Genomic DNA, 19,353 nt, shown 5'->3' on the forward strand with positions numbered 1-19,353 from the left:
TTGAAAACGTTGTTCCCAAAAGGACAGTGCTCAGGTCCAACATTTTAAGTCCACTAGGTCAAGAACCAAGCATTTAGAAAATACGTTTTACACATGATCTTGTCCCATTTTATTTTTTTGGTTAACATGGACTCCCTGAAATGTCAAATCATATCTGGCAAAAGAGAAAAAGTGGTGTTTAACCAAGTAATACATCTGTCATCTGTGATGGATGTTTAAAAGAAATGTTTTAGGCATACATCGACTCTGGTCCAAATCCGGACCCAGGTGACGTCCTATCTGGACCCAGACAACTGGGGATGCTGCTCAGCCAACAGATACTTTACTCAGACCAGCATTATGGTTGAACGCAGTGGGTGTCAGAAAATCCAACTTTGACTCAGAGTTAAGAATCATCAACCTGAAGCTCATGTTAATCTCTGATTTATTAGGTGAGTGTCTACCACAGGTTTCTCCCAGAAGATCACCTCAGACTCTCATCATGTGTTGCTGTTTTAAAGCTGGCTGATAAAGGAGCATGTGTGGCATTCAACATACAAGCATATGTGTATGTGCTTCCACTCCAGGGTGCTCCAGACTTTGAGGACAGCCCCTCCAGAAAACACAGGCCTGGTCCTTCAAACTCAAAGGACGTGCTCCATTCACCGCCTGGCAACGGTGCTGAGAAATGGAGAAGAGATGGGCAGAACGGAATGGATGGGCAGTAAATTATCAGCATTTAGAGGCGAAGACACCGTATTTATTTATAGCATTCAGTCAGGGCACCCGGGGAGGATCGAAATGGAATGGGGGTGAGCGTCTTTTGCAAGGGGCATCCTAGGTGGTCAGCATTGACCTGCACTAACCCCTTGTATCCTGTCTCATTCTCCCACCCTTCACACTTGTCTTGTACCCAAAGCTCCCGAGACCTCCCTGGTAATTAGGGAACGAGTCACACCCACTCCCTGCCCCCAAAGGCAGTAAATTTTCCTCCTTCTCCTGGCCTTGTGACACACACACTCACACATCCTCAGAATTGAGGCTTCAAGACACTATTCAGCCCAATCCCTACTTGCTATATCCCCCACTCTACATTTTATCACCACCCCTTGTTTTGTTTTGCTGTCTCAATCCATCAATCTTCCCATTAGCCCTCCATATTACGGAAACCAAGGGGGACGCCCCCTTTACACCAGCCCTTCAAATCAGTCTTCCACTGTGAACCTCCCTCAGCCTCCTCTACTTGCTGCTGATGCTTCCTTTCCCTCCATCCTTCAGCCCAGCCTCATTTGTGCGACCTGTTGCTTTTCTCATCGGTCTACCCTTCCTCATCCTCCATCATCTCCTCCAGGTTTCTGTTGATTCAACGACATATTTTGCCAATCGTCACATGACAAAAAAGTTGGAGATGGACAGGGGATGCTGTGGGTGGATGTTGGTGGGGGTAGTAGCACTTTGGGTGGTAAGTTTTCTGCGAGGGTGGGACACAATGCCTCCAGTGTTAGGGCAGGCCCACAGGAGCTTGTTTTACAACAGGGGAGGGGCGGCCATCAATGGCCAGATGATGTGAACCACCCTGAGCCGATTCACAGTGACAAACAGCCCCCTCCAAACCTGCCCCCACCTCCTCCTCCTCTTTTCTACTTTCTCCCATCACCTCCCTCCTTCCCTCCACACAGTCTGTTCTGTTGGACCAAAACCAGGGCAGCAGAGGGTATGCAACAGCACCATAGCTCAGTGGACTGGAAGTAAGGGTACACTCCCACACACACACACACACACACACAAACACACACTCAAAATTTCTCACATACATAATGGGTATACATGCATCCACTCACGTGCACTGACACACAGGAACAGACCCTTTCTGTCCTCGGACCCATAATGACGCCTCGAGCATCTTGGTGAAACATGAATTGGTATTAGTTTAATTAAACCAGCGTGGCCCTCATTTTTGTCCCTCTCTTCATTCTCAAAAAGGCAACACGACTTGATGACAGCATAATTGGTGAAGAATTGAAGGAGAGCTAGTGTGTTGAACTAACAAGTGCCCCCCCCCCCTCCAACGCCACACACACATCTCCATTGGCCCTGTGGCCTTTATCATTTTTCCTCCTCCTATCTTGAGTGGTGTTGTGTTGGCATTAGGCTGGTTTACTGCTGTGATGTATGGCTCCTCTTTGCTTCTCTTGATGCCAATAAGATAGGACATTTCTCTGGGGATTCCCTGGGGATTCTTACCAGATAGGCATTTTGAAAACCACATAAGGAAGGTATAGCTGACTGTCTGAGCTCCTTGCCCATTTCTGCGATTGAGTCCTGCCACCCAGCCCGTCACCTACTGCCACATTCACATCCACATTCATCAAGTCCAGCTCCAGGGAGTTTTGTTGCTGCATGTGTGATGTGATTTTTTTGCATCGCTCAAGGGAGTCACATAAGTAAAGACACACTAGGAAGTAGGAAAGGAACAAAGTGTTGGTCACCAAAGTGTTAAAAAAAGACCTCTTTGTGTACTCCTTTAAATTGGTTTAACTCAGGAGACTGTAAGAATTGTAAGAAATCCCGGTTGACCTCTTAACACTCCAGACAAAAGACATCTTGCAAGTGCTCCCAGAATCAAACCAAAGGTGTGGCCACATTTCTTCATGTTTTGCTGACTGCATTTCTGTGTATGTATATAACTGCGTGTCTGGGCTGGGAGTTAAGGAGGGGGTGACAGCTGGTTAGCAGTAGGGTGGTAATAAAGTAGTCCACCCCTTTTGTTAGGGATGATGCTTGTATGTGATGGGATCAGGAGGCTGGTAGTGAGAGTAAAGGAATGCAACCCAGCCTCTCACTCCCTCCATATGACGCTAATTGCAGCAGAACGGGGATGACCTGGGCTGCATGTGTACACCATTGTTATTCCTCAGCCTATTGTCTCCGGCCTTCTGACAATCGCCATCTGAATGAGAGCCTGTTAACCCTGGCAGATCCCCATCATTAGAGCCCTTTACACCCATTGTAATGCAGCATTGAGGATACTGTAGGGCTCTCAGTGACTTTCAGTAGGGCCGAGGCGACATCAACAATAACATAGATGCATTTTCTTTTTGTCTTGGCTGTCCATTCACACAAAGCCATGTTCCACCATTGAAAGGTTTCTTGTAAAACTTTCGAGGGTGGACATATGTTAAAATGCCTCTTGTAGACCCCAGACTCTTCTTTTAGTGTCGATGCTGAGAGGTCTTTTATTTATCTTTGATCTCAAGTTGTTCTCTGTACAAGACACTGCTACGCAATGGAGAGTTGGACTGCTGGTGAAATTGCAAGTTAATGAATAAAACAGAATGAATTTGGCGTTTGATTCTTTTGTTGTTAAAGTAATGTTCTTCTGTTGTTGAAGAAAGATCAAGGTCAAATGGACCAGTTAATAGATTAGAAGTAAATCATTCCAAATAGAGTGATTACTTTGCTTTAAAGCAGTTTTCAGACATCTATTGATAAAAAGATATGTTTTTAGGCAAGTCAGGAAATGTTGAGGAATAAATTATGTAGATTAGCTTTGGCACATTTTAAGGTAATTCCTATAAGATTGCAAGAAATCCCAAATCCAAGAAATTCCCACACAAGAATTATAATAATAACCTGGGATCAAATTAAAATCTTTAAGAGCTTCACTTACCCCACAACAAAAACAGATCGATGACAAAACCTGTATTGTGAGTTTATAGAAGATAAAAGGCCAGGTCTCAAAGAGAGAATGAGGTTAAACAATGGACAAATCCAATTAGAACAATGTATTCATCAAATCCCACTGCAAACCAGATGATGGTGCTCCAGCAGTTTCATTGATCAAAAACAATGAGAAAGCGAAGAGGACAGATTTCATCAGTTTCATTTTATTGTACAAGTTGAGTGTGGACAGTGAGCTTGTAGAAGAACCTGAAAATACTAGAGTCATGTTATCAGCATTTATGCAAATTCCCCTGCAGAAAGGTGGCGTTTGGTTGATCTTTTTTTGTTCTCCACGGTCCAAAATAATACCGTCTAATACAGAAGTCCAGTTACACATCCGACCTTCATGAAGTTTTTCAGAGCATTTTAAAGAATTCAAGAAGAAGCTCAGAGACTAAGATGAATATTTATTTTACATCTGTGATATTGAGTTAATGTCAGAGAATCTGTGGCGCGTTAACTCTATACAGGGAGTTATGGTGGTTGAAGATGTCTGCCCTGAACAGCACCCAGATCTATCCCCAAGTGGTGTCCAGATGCTGGCAGTTGGCGTTGGCGTAGGATGTTGTCTGAGGCTGATGGGACGAAGAGGCTGGACAAACTGCGAAGTCTGGGGTTGACCAGATGATGGCTGATGGGATAAAGAAGGTGATGAAACGGCAAAGATTTTCCAGTGTTGGGGAGGTTATATGTTGCACGTAAGAAGGGCGCGAATAAGAGAGCCATAATGACAGCAGCAAATACAATAGACAAACAATGAGGTAGTCGGGCAGTGATGTGAACAGCTAAGGATTACTGGAAAGATGGTGAACTTTCAGAGACATGTTCTGGTTATAGTCTACAATAATTACCTTAAATGTGACAGTCAGTAAACCCATCAATATTTAACAAAACACTTGATTCAGATTGTTCCTTAATTGTTCTTTTTTTTCTGACAAATTGGTTATCTCTTAAATCTAAGCTGCTTGCTTTGAGACACATTCACATAATTATTCCTTTTAGACTTTTATAAGTTTGCTCGAAGTGAGTGCACAATAGAGTACAATTATGATTTGCGTAGCATTAAGTGTTTCAGTTGGAGGAAAAAGTCCATAGATTTTATAGGTGGTTCAAGTTTCCCACTCAGTGGACACCTTCAAATTAAAATGAAAATTGGAGTGAGATTAAAATCCAAATTGATATATGATGTGTTGATACATTCATTCCCTTCTAAACATATTTGAAAACCTTTCAATGGTCTTAAAATAATTTCACCATATTTCCCCTATTGACAGCATCACTCAAGTGAACGTGACACTTTTTTGTCCACACAAGTTTGGTCACGGACGCCCTATGGACACAAACCGCCAGCTGGCCTGCTTTGGGCAGAGTGCGTCTCAGTCTAGTCCTCATCTCCCTAAAACAAGCATCTGGAGGCCCGGGGAGTGAATACAAGTGTGAATATATTCATCCCCATGCTGCTTTGTTAAATCTCTGGGCTTTAAGCCGTTGTACCCCCGTGCCCTCCTGGGTGACCCCCGAGGATCAGAGACCAGGTTGTCGAAACATTTGTAACATTTGGCCAAAGCAAATCTCAGGCTGGCTGTTGAATTGAAGCTCAGACCAAAGAGGGGAGAAAAAAAAATCCCCCTGGAACCCTCAAAACACTCCTTACACTGGGCCAGGACCCCCCTCTCGTTCCTTATCCCTCACACACACACACGCTCACACACACCGAGCACGGAGGCTCAACCCCTCACAACCTCCAGCAAATCCCCTTTATCTTTTCCCAGCCAGATGGGGCCGCTGGAATAATAGCTGAAGCCCAATGAGTTCCATTCAATTTGTCATGCCGTCTAAAGGAGCTTGTAAGCTTCCCATTTGCAGTTATGTTATAGTAACCATGGGAGGCTCTGCAGTGTTAGGACTTAATTACCACCTAATAGCTGTTGTAGAGATAAAGCCCCCGGCCAGCATCACCTAACGCTGTCCAGCCCCTGAGACACAGAGGACTGGAGGCTCCCTCTGTAGACTGGGTCCACAGGATTCATCATGCGTGAGATGGTCCGCAGGCCGTCTACGTTTGTGACCTTTTCACCCCACATGTACCTGTGAAGTACGCGTTAGCCAGATTAGCTACTAGCGTAAGGCTGGTTAATTGGGCTTTTGCAGACACAAGCCTTTAAGAAAGGGAAGATCTTCGATGAGCTGCACGTGTTAGGAGTGTCCCTATCTAAGAGTACTCTACTTTTTTTTTTACTCTGTCACTTTGTGTTTCACATTTCTGTGTTTGAAATGTCAATAGTTTATGACGTTGCAGTTTCAAGACTGATGAAACGCAGACCCTCAAACAACCATAAGGTGAGGTTGCTTGCACTGTATGACCCCGATGGAGCATAAATAGGGTTTATAACCTTATTTCTGTGGTCCTTTCACTCCAAGATTATAAGGTATTTATCCCTATATATATTACAAGATTTCTTTGAGTCGAGAAGGAAGTGAGGTCAAATAACCATAAAAAAGATGAGCGTCTTCGCTCAGACTTGACTTTTTTTCCCACTCTTGCTTTTCATTCGTTTTTTTTTTTTCTTCTTCTTCTATTGTGAAATACAGTTTGTATGATAAAACAGAAATACTTTGAATGTTCTTTGTGACTGCTTATCTTCAAATGTGATATTTTCTTATTTTCTTTATTCCGATAAATGCACTGTTAGTGACTGTGCACGTTTGCAAAAGTGTTCTATGTCTCTAGTTTTCTCCCTCATAGTGCGGTCATCTTCTTTCCTTTGTGTCCTGCTTTTGAACCTGTGCCAGAGCTATTCTACTTGTGGTATTGTGACTTAGAACAAATGACACTGGTTTAACTCTGTGTCTTTGGAAATGTATGTCTTAACAAATTGTGACATTTTCCAAAGGATCATAACACATTCAGAGCAGCTCAAAATACTGTCATGAAGATTTTAGTGAGACAGGAAGGAAGTACTTATTTTTTCATTTGACTTTGCTTCCAGTCTGGGCACTTATCTCTGTCTTCTAAAGTACAGTAAATCACTTGTGCAGGAGATCTTCATGTGAATCTAACTAGAAGTAAATGTTACAAACATATTCACAGTAACAGCAGAGCTGGAGACGGCAGGCGGCATCTCACGTTCCTCACTACACATTTCAACAAAAGCGAGAATTTTACTTCATTTCGTTCCAAGATTTCCAGAGAATGGGATGGAGAGGGAGAGCCAGGACATTATTCATGTCTTTCAGTTCATTTGGCCTCAGCCGGTCAGCTCCCCGACAGAAAGAGAAACCTTCTCTCGTGTTTTTCCACCCTACTCTCTTTTCTGCTTTTTTTTGTTCCCTTTCTTTTTTATTTTGGAGGCAGATTAGCAGGATTAAGTATGGCTCACATATGCTCCTCCTCACTATTTGTATTCACTACGGCACCAGGCCCACCGCCACCCAGAATGATGGACAGAAAGAGGCAGAAAGAAGGAGGTGATGGCAGTGAGGAGAGTAGGAAATGTTTTTGACACAGTTGTCTCCATAACTTTGTGTATCATGGGTTTAGGGCCCCCGTTTAAATCAACTGAAGATCAAGTTTCAGCTCATCAGCTTCCAAAAATATTTTTGGCTCTATTGCCTTGACATTTAGGGAAGGTGATGTACCGTTTCAATTGCATTGCCCGTTGAGAGATGAATGTGGGTTTCCAAATTTGCTCTGGAAAAAGTTGACTTGACTTTTTGTTCAATGCATCCTGACCTTAACCCATCTGACTCACTCCTTCAAGGTGGCTTGTGAAAGCCGACTGTGAGCCAGACTCTACCAACAGCATCAGGGTTGGACCTCTTGTGGTTGAATAGGAGCAAATCACATGCAGCCAGGTTCCAAATCTGCTTGAAAGTCTGAGAGCAGAAGCGTGAAGTAGAGCAGCATAATGTCTATGGTGTCGAAATCAGAGAGGTGCAATGTGTTTTTCTTTTTTTGAGGGGAGAAAGTAATATTATATGAAAATACTTTTTTTTTGGTTAAAGGCCCCTTTGAAGGACATCCAACTGCATGGCTCTCTCTGCTCTTTAAGAATGACTGCTATCCAAAAATCACACAGATACGATTGTGTTTTTGAAGAGCCACATTAGCACACAAGGAGAGGAAAAGTGTAAATCTTTATATGCCGCATAAGCTGTATGGATTTTTAGATTGATTTAATTAGATTTTTTTTTTTTAGTCTAGGTTTGGACTAAAGCATTTCCTTAACTTAAAAAAACCACATCATTTTATTTTGTAGGTGAACATTAAAGGTGGGAAATGCAATAACTTTGATCCATTTGGAGTTAAGAAAAGAAAATCAGTTTCATTAGGTAATTATTCTGAAACACCCTGTCGAGTTTTAGAGCCTCCGTACTTTCTCATAAATGTCAGTAATTTACGAAGTAGACAAATAGTCGTAATTGCCCTAAAAATTAATGATGAGGAAGACACGCATAGAGAGATGCCAGTCGTCTGTGTGACTTAGTTGTGAATCCAGTGAGACAGTGGGAATGTGTAATGAAGCAAACTGTGGCACAGATACAAACCTCCTGATTTAAAATGCCACTTCGCCCGCCTTCATTACCACGCTCTTATTTAACGGGAGTAAACACACAAGCAACCGACGCAGGCGGGAGAATACAAGCAAATAGCTGAGGGTGGGGGCAGTGTGTGTGTGTGTGTGTGTGTGTGTGTCCGGGAACGACCTTTTTTTTTTTTTTTTACATCGGACCGATGTGACAACTGACTGACAGTTACAGTTGAGGAAAAGTTTCTGATTGGCTGGCAGGGACCGTTTGGATTCGGACATCAGTTCCGGTCACTGTTTCATATCTGCGTAATATGTGTCAACAGCACAAGTCTTTATTCTTAACACTATAATAGGCTATGAAATGAATAATGAAAAAAAGAGTATCCAAAGGCTAAATTTTCAACATCAAGGCCTATATGATATTTTGGTTATTTTTTAATGAATAATTTTACACACTTATAATTAATTAATTAAGTAAACAAAAGGCTATATGTTTTGTTATGTCGCTTATGTTTCTTAAAATAACAAATTAACAGTATAGCTTCAATCTGTGATTTCAGATGTTTATGTCCAGGCCTATTTAATTTATTTAGAGAGAGAAAGCAAATACATTTAGGACATCAAGAGCTCTAAGATCCATGGAGACTAAATCTGCCAGATTTAATGGATACTTAAAAAAAAAAAAAATCTGCAATCCTCAGCAGGTTGCCCTATTATAAAATGAAATAGCCTTACAAACTTCGAAGTTAATCTTCGTCAATGTAACTTTGAGTCTGCAGAAGCTGAGTTGGATCAACGTAACGATAATACAGTTATCTTGCTCATTTCATTGAAGCAATAACAAGTGTAAATGTATGATATTCCCGGACCAATCTTTTGCAAACTTGAGGCAATTATCGCTGATTGCGTCTGACTGCACAATCCAACTTGTCGTGTTTCTGAACAATGCATCTGTCAGCTTCAGTTAGGTCCGCGAGCAAATCACCGGCTCGAGCCCTTCTGTCAGCCAGAGGCCGTCTGCGCGCGAGCAGCAGGCCGCACTGCTATCGCTCACGAGACACTAATTGAAATGTTACGGATCATAACCGTTAAAAACAATTTTGCACACTTCATTAATTAACGTTAAAGATGCACTTTAACAGCAGCTGCTGGTCGACAGCGGGTAAAAACGGAAAACACCATATTAACACCAAACCTGCAAGCGGGAAACATATTGTGCTGCTTATTAGTTTTCGACCCGTTATTACTGTTCATTTGAGGCTCATTTTATGGTCCGATAGACCACAACATGGAGTTTTAATTAGGAAGATAAAAAAGAGGGAGCAGAAATTTAACGTCAATCAGAATATGTCAAAATAAACCACCGCATTCATTAGGCAAAGAAATTAGAACTTCTAAAGAGTAGCCTTTGCGTACAATTGTCTTTTAAAGAAATAATTTGGTCACGGTTTCAACACGAACAAATTCATGTTCTTTTTATCCGGATCTGAAATACAGCAAATTACTTGTCACTTCTATTCGAGAAAAAATGCAGTTTACATTTGATTGTTATAATAATAACACCCATCCATGCGCGGGACAATATTTCCACAAGAAGGGGCCATATGTAGGAGGGAGTGTGTCCGATTTCACTTAATGCAGTGTGTTGGTAATTGCATCAGGCTGGAGGACCCCCCCCCCCCCCCCCCACTCTCTCCCTCCTCCTACCTCGCTGCATGGAACTGATTGGTTGCAGGGAGGCAGTGTGGACAGAGTCGGCGTTGTCCTGGTGACCCGGCCTCTGTGCGCTCGAGCCTGATATAAAACCCTGCAGCCTCACGCAGGCGTGCCAAATGGACTGTCAGACACTATCTGGAGTAACAAGTGGATTTGACGTTTAGCTTTTCTCACCATCGCACTTAAAACTCACTTGGTATGTTTTTTAAAATTTATATTTCTATGTATTTGTGTTAAGATATTCTAGTCGACTTTTAGTGTTATTTTAGCATATTTAACGACTGTTTTCCTGCAGCTTTATTTATGTCAAGAGGCGATACAGTGTAAAGAACTGATGTTGGAATAACAACAAGGATTCAATAAGATAACGAATTTATACATATGCACTCAGGGTTTTTGTTGCTTAAATGCAAACGTCAGGTGCAACTTTTTTTACTTTATGTTTATTAAGATGATGGGATAAGCAATTAATTTTAAGCATCGAAAGAAGGATATGCGGTCAAAGTTTCTTGTGTTCGCGTGATATTTTGGCTTTTGGTCTCAGTAAATTAACTGTAGTTTTTCTTCTAACAGCATTGAACCTGGATCATGGACTCAGATACGAGCCGCGTGTCGAGTAGACCTTCCTCCCCCGAGGTGGACGACATCTTCCTGTCATCTCTTAAAAAGTCCGTGCACGGTTTCTCCGGCGCAGTGTCGTCCACACAGAGCGACTCCCCTTCAGATCTTGCCGGCATGCGCGGCCTCTCCAGCCTCTCCGGCCTCTCCGGCCTCTCCGGCTCAGACGAGGAGACTCTCGCCCTCCGACTGGCCTTAAAGAAGGACCGTAAACTCATGTCCGACGGCGAGCTGCAGACGATCCGCCTCAAGATCAACAGCCGAGAGAGGAAAAGGATGCATGACCTGAACGTGGCCATGGACGGGCTTCGTGAGGTCATGCCATACGCGCACGGACCGTCTGTGCGTAAACTCTCCAAAATTGCCACCCTGCTGCTGGCTAGAAACTACATCCTGATGCTGAGCAACTCACTGGAGGAGATGAAGCGACTCGTCAGCGAGATCTACGGCAGCAGCGGACACCACGGTGGCTTCCACCCATCAGCTTGTGGGACTATGACGCACGCGGGACCCGTGCCAGGACACCCTGCCGCCTCTCACGCCTCACACCCGGCCGTGCACCACCCGCTCCTCCCGCCGGCTGTCTCCACCGCCTCTTTGTCAGCGCCCGGCATCGCTGCCGTCACTTCGGTCAGACCCCATCACGGACTCCTCAAAGCTCCAGGTGCCAGTGCAGGGCCGCTCGGAAGCAGCTTCCAGCACTGGGGCGTCAGCACAGGGATGCCGTGCCCGTGCAGCATGTGCCAAGTCCCGCCTCCGCATGTGTCCAGCATGAGCGCCGTCACCATGCCGAGGCTGACCAGCGACTCCAAGTGAGTCCAAAGTAAACGGAGACGAACTTTTGGGGTTGTTACAAACTTTCTGCCCACATTATTACAACTTTAATTTATCATTGATGCGTCCATGCTGAGCCGGTGAAGACTGATGCATTGATTCTCCTCTCTGGGACTTTTGAGGGTTTTGCAACTAACTTAGTGTTTTTATGGTTATTAACATTAACTGTAACAAGTGTTTCTTCACAGATCTCTTCAAGCAAAAACAAACTCAATTTTCACCATTTTCAAATCTTTGATGGCCCAGGTGCACCTGTCTGTTATTTAAAGATTAAATTGAATAGTCAGTGATTAGTTCTCATGTGGGCTTGCGGCTGAAAAAGTTCCACACTCAAACCCCAAATGTAGATTGTAAATATATAGATGGTTTCTTCAGTTTAAATAGTTGGAGATATTATATATTAGAGTCTTGTTAATCTGTGAGAAACCCCCCACCCCACCCCTCACATGTTGCACCTGCTTTATTCTGTCTGTCTGTTTTTTTCTTGTTTCCTTCTCAATGGGTTGTCGATCTCTGCAAACAATGACTACTTCTTTATTTTTTTAATGAAAAAAAAAAAAAAGAAAATATTTATTTACTTATTTGGAGGGGGATTTCCGATGAATCTCTGATTATGTTGGAATTTGACATGTAAAATAAAGATGATTAATGGAAAATGGAAAAGGTCTTTGGTGATTTCTGGGGGGTGGGTGTGGTGTCTATTGATAAAGGAACAAAAACTGAGCTTTATAGCAGCACAAAGACAGCAGATTCAGTGCAGAGAAAATAACTCTGAACTAACAAACTTCAGCAGCATGTCAAATGACATTTTCAAAATCAGACTGCTGTTTTCTTTATACATTTTATTAATTTACGAAATTCGTAATTCCACTTAAACTTATTGTGTAACTTATTGTATATATTGTATTTGAAGGCTGTAAAAATGTCATTGTAGCAAAAGGATGTAGAGAGAGAATAATGTCTTTTAACACAAGGGATCATCTCACATCATGACACTGAACTGACTTTTATTCTCGGCTAAATGAGACATTTTGTTACTTAAGGTTAAATTATCTAGACGTTATAAACATGATTGTAATACATGATCTACACAGAGCAATGTTACAATTCAAAATCAGCCTACAGGTGTTTCCTTTCAAAAATCTTAAAACAAGATAACTCATTGATTGATCCTATTCCAGTTCTTAAACATCAAACAGGAATATCTGAAATAAAAAAAAAACAACAAAACAAGAATTCAGTGAGAGATGTGGACATTTTATTGGATAAGTATCTAAAATAAGCACGTTTTAACTAATCAAGCTCTCAAGAAACAATTATGTACAGAGCTGCTGGATGATATTCAGATCACAGAGTGTGTGTTTATGATCCTTCACAGCTGTGCACAAGGTTTTTTCATCCCTGACGTAAATCAATCTCTTTAAACAGTAAAGACTTGAATGCTAACCTGTGCTACCTCCCCGACTTTTTCTGCACAGAAAATCTGTTGCAGTGAGTTACAAATGGCAACAAAAATGCTTTAGAGCAGCCGCACTAAAAGAAAAGTGACGAGTTCAGGCCTGTACACTTTAGGAAGAAGGTAGCAGCTGCATAGCAGATTGCGCATGCTGTTGCAATGTTTTCCAAAGGCTTTTGAGGCTGGAACGATATGAACTGAATCCCTGAATATTCATGCATGCATTTGTTTATTCTTCTCATTACTGGAATTGAATTATTCAGAGTCCTTCAGTGTTTTGTAGGACATTTCAGAGAGGAAGAGGTCATTTGGTGCAACAACTCACAAATACAGTCTGTTTAAGATGTGAGACAATCAGTCTTCAAAGAGTCTCAGCAGGTAAAAGAACAACAAAACTCCTTGGAATTCATTCGCTCTTAACATTGTATTTCATATTTTAAATGAGACTTGACTGTTATTGATGAATGCCTTCATTGCAGGATTCATTTACAAGCACTCACACAGTGTTCTCTCCAACTTCCTCTCCTGCAGATTGAAATGAATCCATTTTCTTGAGGTTGCCAACTCACCCACAGTGCCACCACACCCCAAACCCACAACCACCTATAAGGGCCCTGTCCCCGCCCCCGCCCCCAGTCCTGGTGGATAGTAACTATTACATGTAAAATGAAGGAGGAAGTCTGCTGATGTATTTAGAGAAATACAGTGCAAGAATTTAAAAAAGAAAAAGTGGATCAAGAGCAAAGTGCAAGTATGGAGGTTCTGAGGATGGATGGGTGAGGCAGGACTTTGTAACCCCCAGTCTGATGTTCATGTGTGCGGAGAGCCAAAAGTCAGCGCTGAGTTGTTAACAACATTAGAAAAGCGTTATTTTCTTATTTATTATGAAAACATCAACACAACCGTGATCGAACAAATTTAAACCAAAGTGTTAAAAATAAGATAATTAACCCTTAATGACTGACTTAAATGACTGAACAAAAGACGTGAAGCCCAATCTGTGCTATCAAAGTCCTGTCCAGTCTCACTTTGACAATATGGTATCAAACTCTGGACTCAGTGGACATAATCCTGTCAACGTTATATTTCCTCCAAAACAGGCGTGGAAAAAAATCATTCACAACTACCGTAAATTCCGGACTATAAGCCGCTACTTTTTTCTCACACTTCGAGCACTGCGGCTTCTACTCCGGTGCGGCTAATGCATGGATTTTTTATGGGGGACAATGAGCTTCTGCCGCAAAAACATTTGACTTCGTCACGTCGGATCTTAATATCAGTCATTTTGCGCTTCATGCACGCACCCTCATGATGGAAAACACACGGAGAAATACATATGATGCAGCTTTCAAGTTAAAGGCGATCGACCTGGCTGTCAAAGAAGCTAACAGAGCTGCTGCACGTTAAGATGACACTGACAGCGACAACAGAGACTGAGGAAGTGAGTAATGAAGTCATTCTGAGGCAGTGAATGGATGGACTTTTTCTTGTGAAATATATTACGGTCATCTTTTTCATCAGCCGTGTTACAGACACCGTCGGCTAGGCTTCGTATTGTAACGGTTCATGTTGTAAAGTCAGTAGTTGATAATGTGTTCATAATTCCGATTATGTGGAGAGTCAGTGAATGCACCAGCGAGAACGTGTTGAGTGGCTGTATGAGAGAACGCTGGGGGAGAGAGTTGGATTGTTACGGCAAGTTACGTGTGTTGCTCTCTGCTGTAAACGGCGTGGTCACGGCCGACAGTGATCGGGTTAAGTAAAAGTTATTATTTGAACGCTCTCGTCGTCCTTTAACGTCCGTACGGACGCTACAGTATTTGCGGATGTTACCGGTAGCCTACGTCTGTGTAAATAGCTCTTGTTATAGCGTGGACACCTGCGGTTTATAATCAAGTGCGGCTTATATATGTACAAATACATTTATTTACTTATTTTTAGCCGGTGCGGCTTATATCCAGGTGCGCTCAATAGTACGGAATTTACGGTATATATTTAATTTCCAACAGGCCTAAGTGTTGAGATCTGTTATGTATTCTATGATCTAACGATCATACTTTGAAATCTGTATGCCACTGGAAGCAGTTACCATTTGTTTTGTTCCAGCTCTTTAGTAAACTCAACATAAACAGCAGCCTTCAAAAAAAAAGCTCTTCTGTTGAAGGATCATTTATTTGACTTAAAATAAGTTTAAGTCAAATAAATTAAGTCATTTTTAAAAAATGAGTTGAAGCAATAACATCTGAGATTTCTTTCTTCCACAGACAAAGTTTTTAAGAGAAACAGACTGGGTAGCATCTTTTCAGCTCTGCCTGAGCCCTCCGGCCAATAGCAGCTGGGCTTCACATGCCTGTGACTGGATTTGAATAAACAGCTCCTTCTCCACTGTTGGTGGCAGGCTGACTTATCCACTGATGCTGAGTGTGGGGTTGATTCTGTGACAGTTTAAATATTCATAGCATTGGACAGAAGGGGAGCATCGGTCTTACACTGTTGTAACTGGATTTAAACCTTTGTGAAAACACTGCACAGATGTACGCTCTTTCAGCCCCACGCATCGTGTTGTGTTAGCTGAAGGGATTAAAGATTGTTGGGATGCATCAAAGGTTGGCGGAATAACAGAAAGAGAAACAGTCTATGATGGAGAAAAAGGAGGAATAAGAGAGAGAAGATAAACAAACAGAGATGCTGTCATGGACAAAGACAGGATTTAACACTTACAAGGGAATAGAGGGAGCTTTAAGGTGAACATGGGACCTCAGAGGTCGCTCTTTCCCATGGGACTGATGTTTACTTGGACTCGGGCTCAACTGCTCATCTTTAACCACCATTAAGACCTGTGATGGACTCCACACAAAGAAACATTGACTGTATGGGTTAGGCAAGCAACAAGTGGTGGCTAAGCCGAGTGTGATACTCATTTACTTTAACCCAAAGGAGTTCCTCATTCTCTGTAACTTTTTTCTCTTCATTACGAAAAGTCTGATGAGATGATTCAATTTCTTTGATTTTAAGCTTCAAGCAGCAGAAGAAGTGTTATTTTCTGGTATTGTAAGTCCCGAATGTAAACCTCTGTACAACTCCTCAGTTATTGTAAAACCTCAACAAACAAGATATAACGCGCTAATTATTGAGGTGTTGCCTACAAGGCAGACTGACAGTAGCTGTTTCCATCTCTATCCAGTACTTTTGTCAATACACTGTCGGCTGGTGGTGCAGATTAATTAGGAAGGTTTAACATTTGTGTGGGTTTTTCTCTACGTAACTTTTAACAACAAAGTTACTCTTTGTTCAGTAGTTTTAATGGTTCACAAACATGTGAACACTGTTTCAAAGATACGGTCGGCGTGTCCATTTGATCAGAAATATCAGCAGCCACGGTCAGAGATTTGGAGGTAAAGTAGGCATCATATCTGTGCCCTGCACTTCAAACTAAAATCAATCAGGCGAGGTTAGTTTGAGCTTCTATTTGGTATAAGTGAGATTGTGACATGCAGACGTGAGATCTAAGTGTCTTTGGTAGGTTGAACCTCTGAGTGTCTGCAGGCTGTTTCATGTCCCAGTCCTCTGGTACGGGAACTAACGTGATAAATATTTGACCATGTTTCTTTGATTCTCCGACAAAGATTAGTGGACTCACAAAAGCAATGATGCAAAGATGCTTTGTGCAGAATTGTTAAAATATGAAATTAAACATGATTTATTGAAACCCCGTTTGTACTCTTGAAGTGTGCAGCACATTCTCAATACATCATCCAGATCTGACCGTGACTGATCATAGGTCTGGGTAAGCAGCAGATGTCTTATAGTCTAGTAGGTACAGTAGTGATCTTGTTGTAGTTGGTTGGTTATGGCTTTATGAGATGGATTCATAAAGACGTGAGTGTTCAGAATATATATGTGATGTAATGTTTACAGGAGTGGAGATACTCTTAAGGGCAAGAAATAGATAGATAGATAGATAGATAGATAGATAGATAGATAGATAGATAGATAGATAGATAGATAGATAGATAGATAGATAGATAGATAGATAGATAGATAGATAGATAGATAGATAGATAGATAGATAGATAGATAGATAGATAGATACTTTATTGATCCCGAGGGAAATTCAAGCTTCAAGGACTCCATACCATTTATAAATTCATCAGGATTTCTTTTAACGCTAGCTTTAAACAATTCAACAATACGTGTGCGTGTGTTTGTGTGTCAGTTCAATAATCTATAAACAGCAGCAGATGAACTCCCCGATCGGATGGATCAATGTGTTCAGTAAAAAGCCCAGTGGGACAAAGACAGAAGGGAATGAGAGAGAGTGAGAGTAAAAGAAAAGTGAGAGAAGCAAAGCGAGTGAGCAGAAGATCCATTGTGTGTTTTTTTTGTGGCTGAAGAATCGTCCTCAGTGGCTTTGAAAAGAAGGATAATCCTGTCAAGTAAGTAGACCTTTGGATATTCATGACTGGCCGAGCGGCTCCACGGACTGAAGGAGGACACAGTCAGGATGGGATTAAACATCAAAGTGAATCTGAGGAGGGAAGAACTGGGACAAGAATCAACCAATGCAGGAACACAGAGGTCTCAGGGGGGTGTGCTTGGGTCCAATGGGGGGCCGGTTGTCTGGTGGGTGGACAAGACTTTGATGAGGGCCTCCGAGAGACCATTCATGAGGGTGATATGGTGTGGTGTACACCTGCCCCCCAATCTGAGAAACATAAGCATCACATTTATCAACAATACTGAGTTCTCATTACTGTCATCCTAAAGTCTGTTGAGCTGCTGACAAGAGTTGTTGGGATAAAGAAGTGCTGCGAGTCGATCACTCATGATGGAGAACAAACCGCAGCTCTGCCTTATGGCTGACAGTCTGTGAAGTGTCTCAGCGGCGTAATGCTCTTTGGATTCAACACAAATTCTTGTAGCCAGGTCCTAAAATTGGTGGAATCTTCAAAGATGAAAAAGTGGTGTCAGTGGTGTTAGCTTAAAGTCTGAGAAAAATACCAATAAATGTCATGATGGAAACACAAATCCTTGGCAGTGTCTCCCTGTAGTAACAATGACAAAAAAGATCAACACTGCTTCGTCTTTGAATGTCTCATCTGACGCTGACAGCTCAGTTGACAAGTAAAAAATGTCATACTTTTGAAATATTCCTTGGAGCTGTTTTCATTCCGTTTTTAAATGAATTACAAATTATTGAAATATAGTGATTAATCTGGATTCAAATGTGAATTGTTTGACAACCCTAGTTTATTTGTAACTTTCAGACATACCTTTACTGGATTAGGAACTTGTTTTTTCTAAACTTTACTAAAGTACAATCCTTCCAAAAAGGTAATTCCTAAATGGTCTTTCGTTGGTATAAAACGGTCTAATCATACACTAACTTTAATGTTATGCCTATCTTGTGCTACTATTTCTGCCTGCACCGCATCATTCCAACTTGAGATGTTTTAATAACTGGAACCCCAATTTGTCAAGTTACTGAGGCCTGCTATCATGTTGCGCTGCAACATATGTCTGCTCTGAGTTGTTGCTTCCCCAGGGTCCCTGTTTCATAAATCAAATTAGCACCAAACTCAAAATGGCTGTCATCTAAATTTACAAGCAAGCTGGACAGAAATGAGCCAACAGTATGTGTTCTACATGACATATTCAGATCAGTGTTCAACCATTATATCAAAATAACGTACGAAAACAATGAGTCAGCAGCTGCTCACGTCATTCTCGGTAGTTAACGGCCCTCAGTGGGAGGCCCATCGTGAGTTCTGTCAACATCTGTGATAAACCTGCTGTAGTTTAATCAGAGTGGAGGCTGAATAGAAAGGGAGAGTAGAGTCTGCTTCAGTCGGATCTCTTAGGACTTAGAGAGGATTTTAATGTGCTGAGAGGCTGTGAGGAGCAGGAGCACAGTGGGAGGTGAATGAGCCGCAGGAGGAGGAGGTGGCTGTAAGGAAGAGCGCAGAGACTTTGGTCCTTCTCAAAGGGGGGTTGGTTTGTGTGCGATAGAGAGCCTAGACTGGCAGATGTGTCGATCAACGCCTGAAAGAATCATCTTACATCCACTGCATCCATCTGCCAGCCTGCCGTGGCAAGATTTTGTAAAATAGGAACAATGTCTTCAAATGCATATTAACACTTTTTATTCACAAAACAATGTAAATGTTGTCTTTTGAACTCGCCCAGCTCCAAGAGTTGGTGCACAGTCTTGTTGGGAAAGTGAGCACAAGTATAATAGAAAAGAAGTATAATTTTAAGTAAGACCCAAAAAGAAAATGTGACATCATGAGTTTTAACACACCAAATTATTTCCCTTGAAATGCATTATACTTACATTCATAATTATCACATAGCAAGTTTCAAACGATGCATTAAAATATCACAATATGAGACAGAATATAAGGCCATAGTTTCAAAATTAAACCAACACTAAAAGATTTGTAAATTCTTAGTAGATTTTAAAAGTGTGTAAGACTCCATACTTACAATAAATAA

The 19,353-nt window shown here is 41.8% G+C and overlaps 1 protein-coding gene across 1 annotated transcript; it reads left to right on the forward strand.

Moving 5' to 3' along the window:
- Positions 1 to 10,026: 10,026 nt before the first annotated feature.
- olig2 (oligodendrocyte lineage transcription factor 2) lies at positions 10,027 to 12,058 on the forward strand. Its single transcript, XM_079357422.1, has 2 exons — positions 10,027 to 10,146; positions 10,524 to 12,058. Exon 2 carries the CDS (start codon positions 10,539 to 10,541, stop codon positions 11,382 to 11,384), a length of 846 nt encoding a protein of 281 aa, XP_079213548.1. The 5' UTR covers positions 10,027 to 10,146; positions 10,524 to 10,538; the 3' UTR covers positions 11,385 to 12,058.
- The last annotated feature ends 7,295 nt before the right edge of the window (positions 12,059 to 19,353 follow it).

Source organism: Symphodus melops (assembly GCF_947650265.1).
Source record: "Symphodus melops genome assembly, chromosome: 12".
In the NCBI taxonomy this organism is placed as follows: domain Eukaryota; kingdom Metazoa; phylum Chordata; class Actinopteri; order Labriformes; family Labridae; genus Symphodus; species Symphodus melops.

What these genes read in the sequence shown, in the direction of transcription:
- olig2 (XM_079357422.1), top strand. Translation starts at nt 10,539, where the DNA reads ATGGACTCAGATACGAGCCGCGTGTCGAGTAGACCTTCCTCCCCCGAG.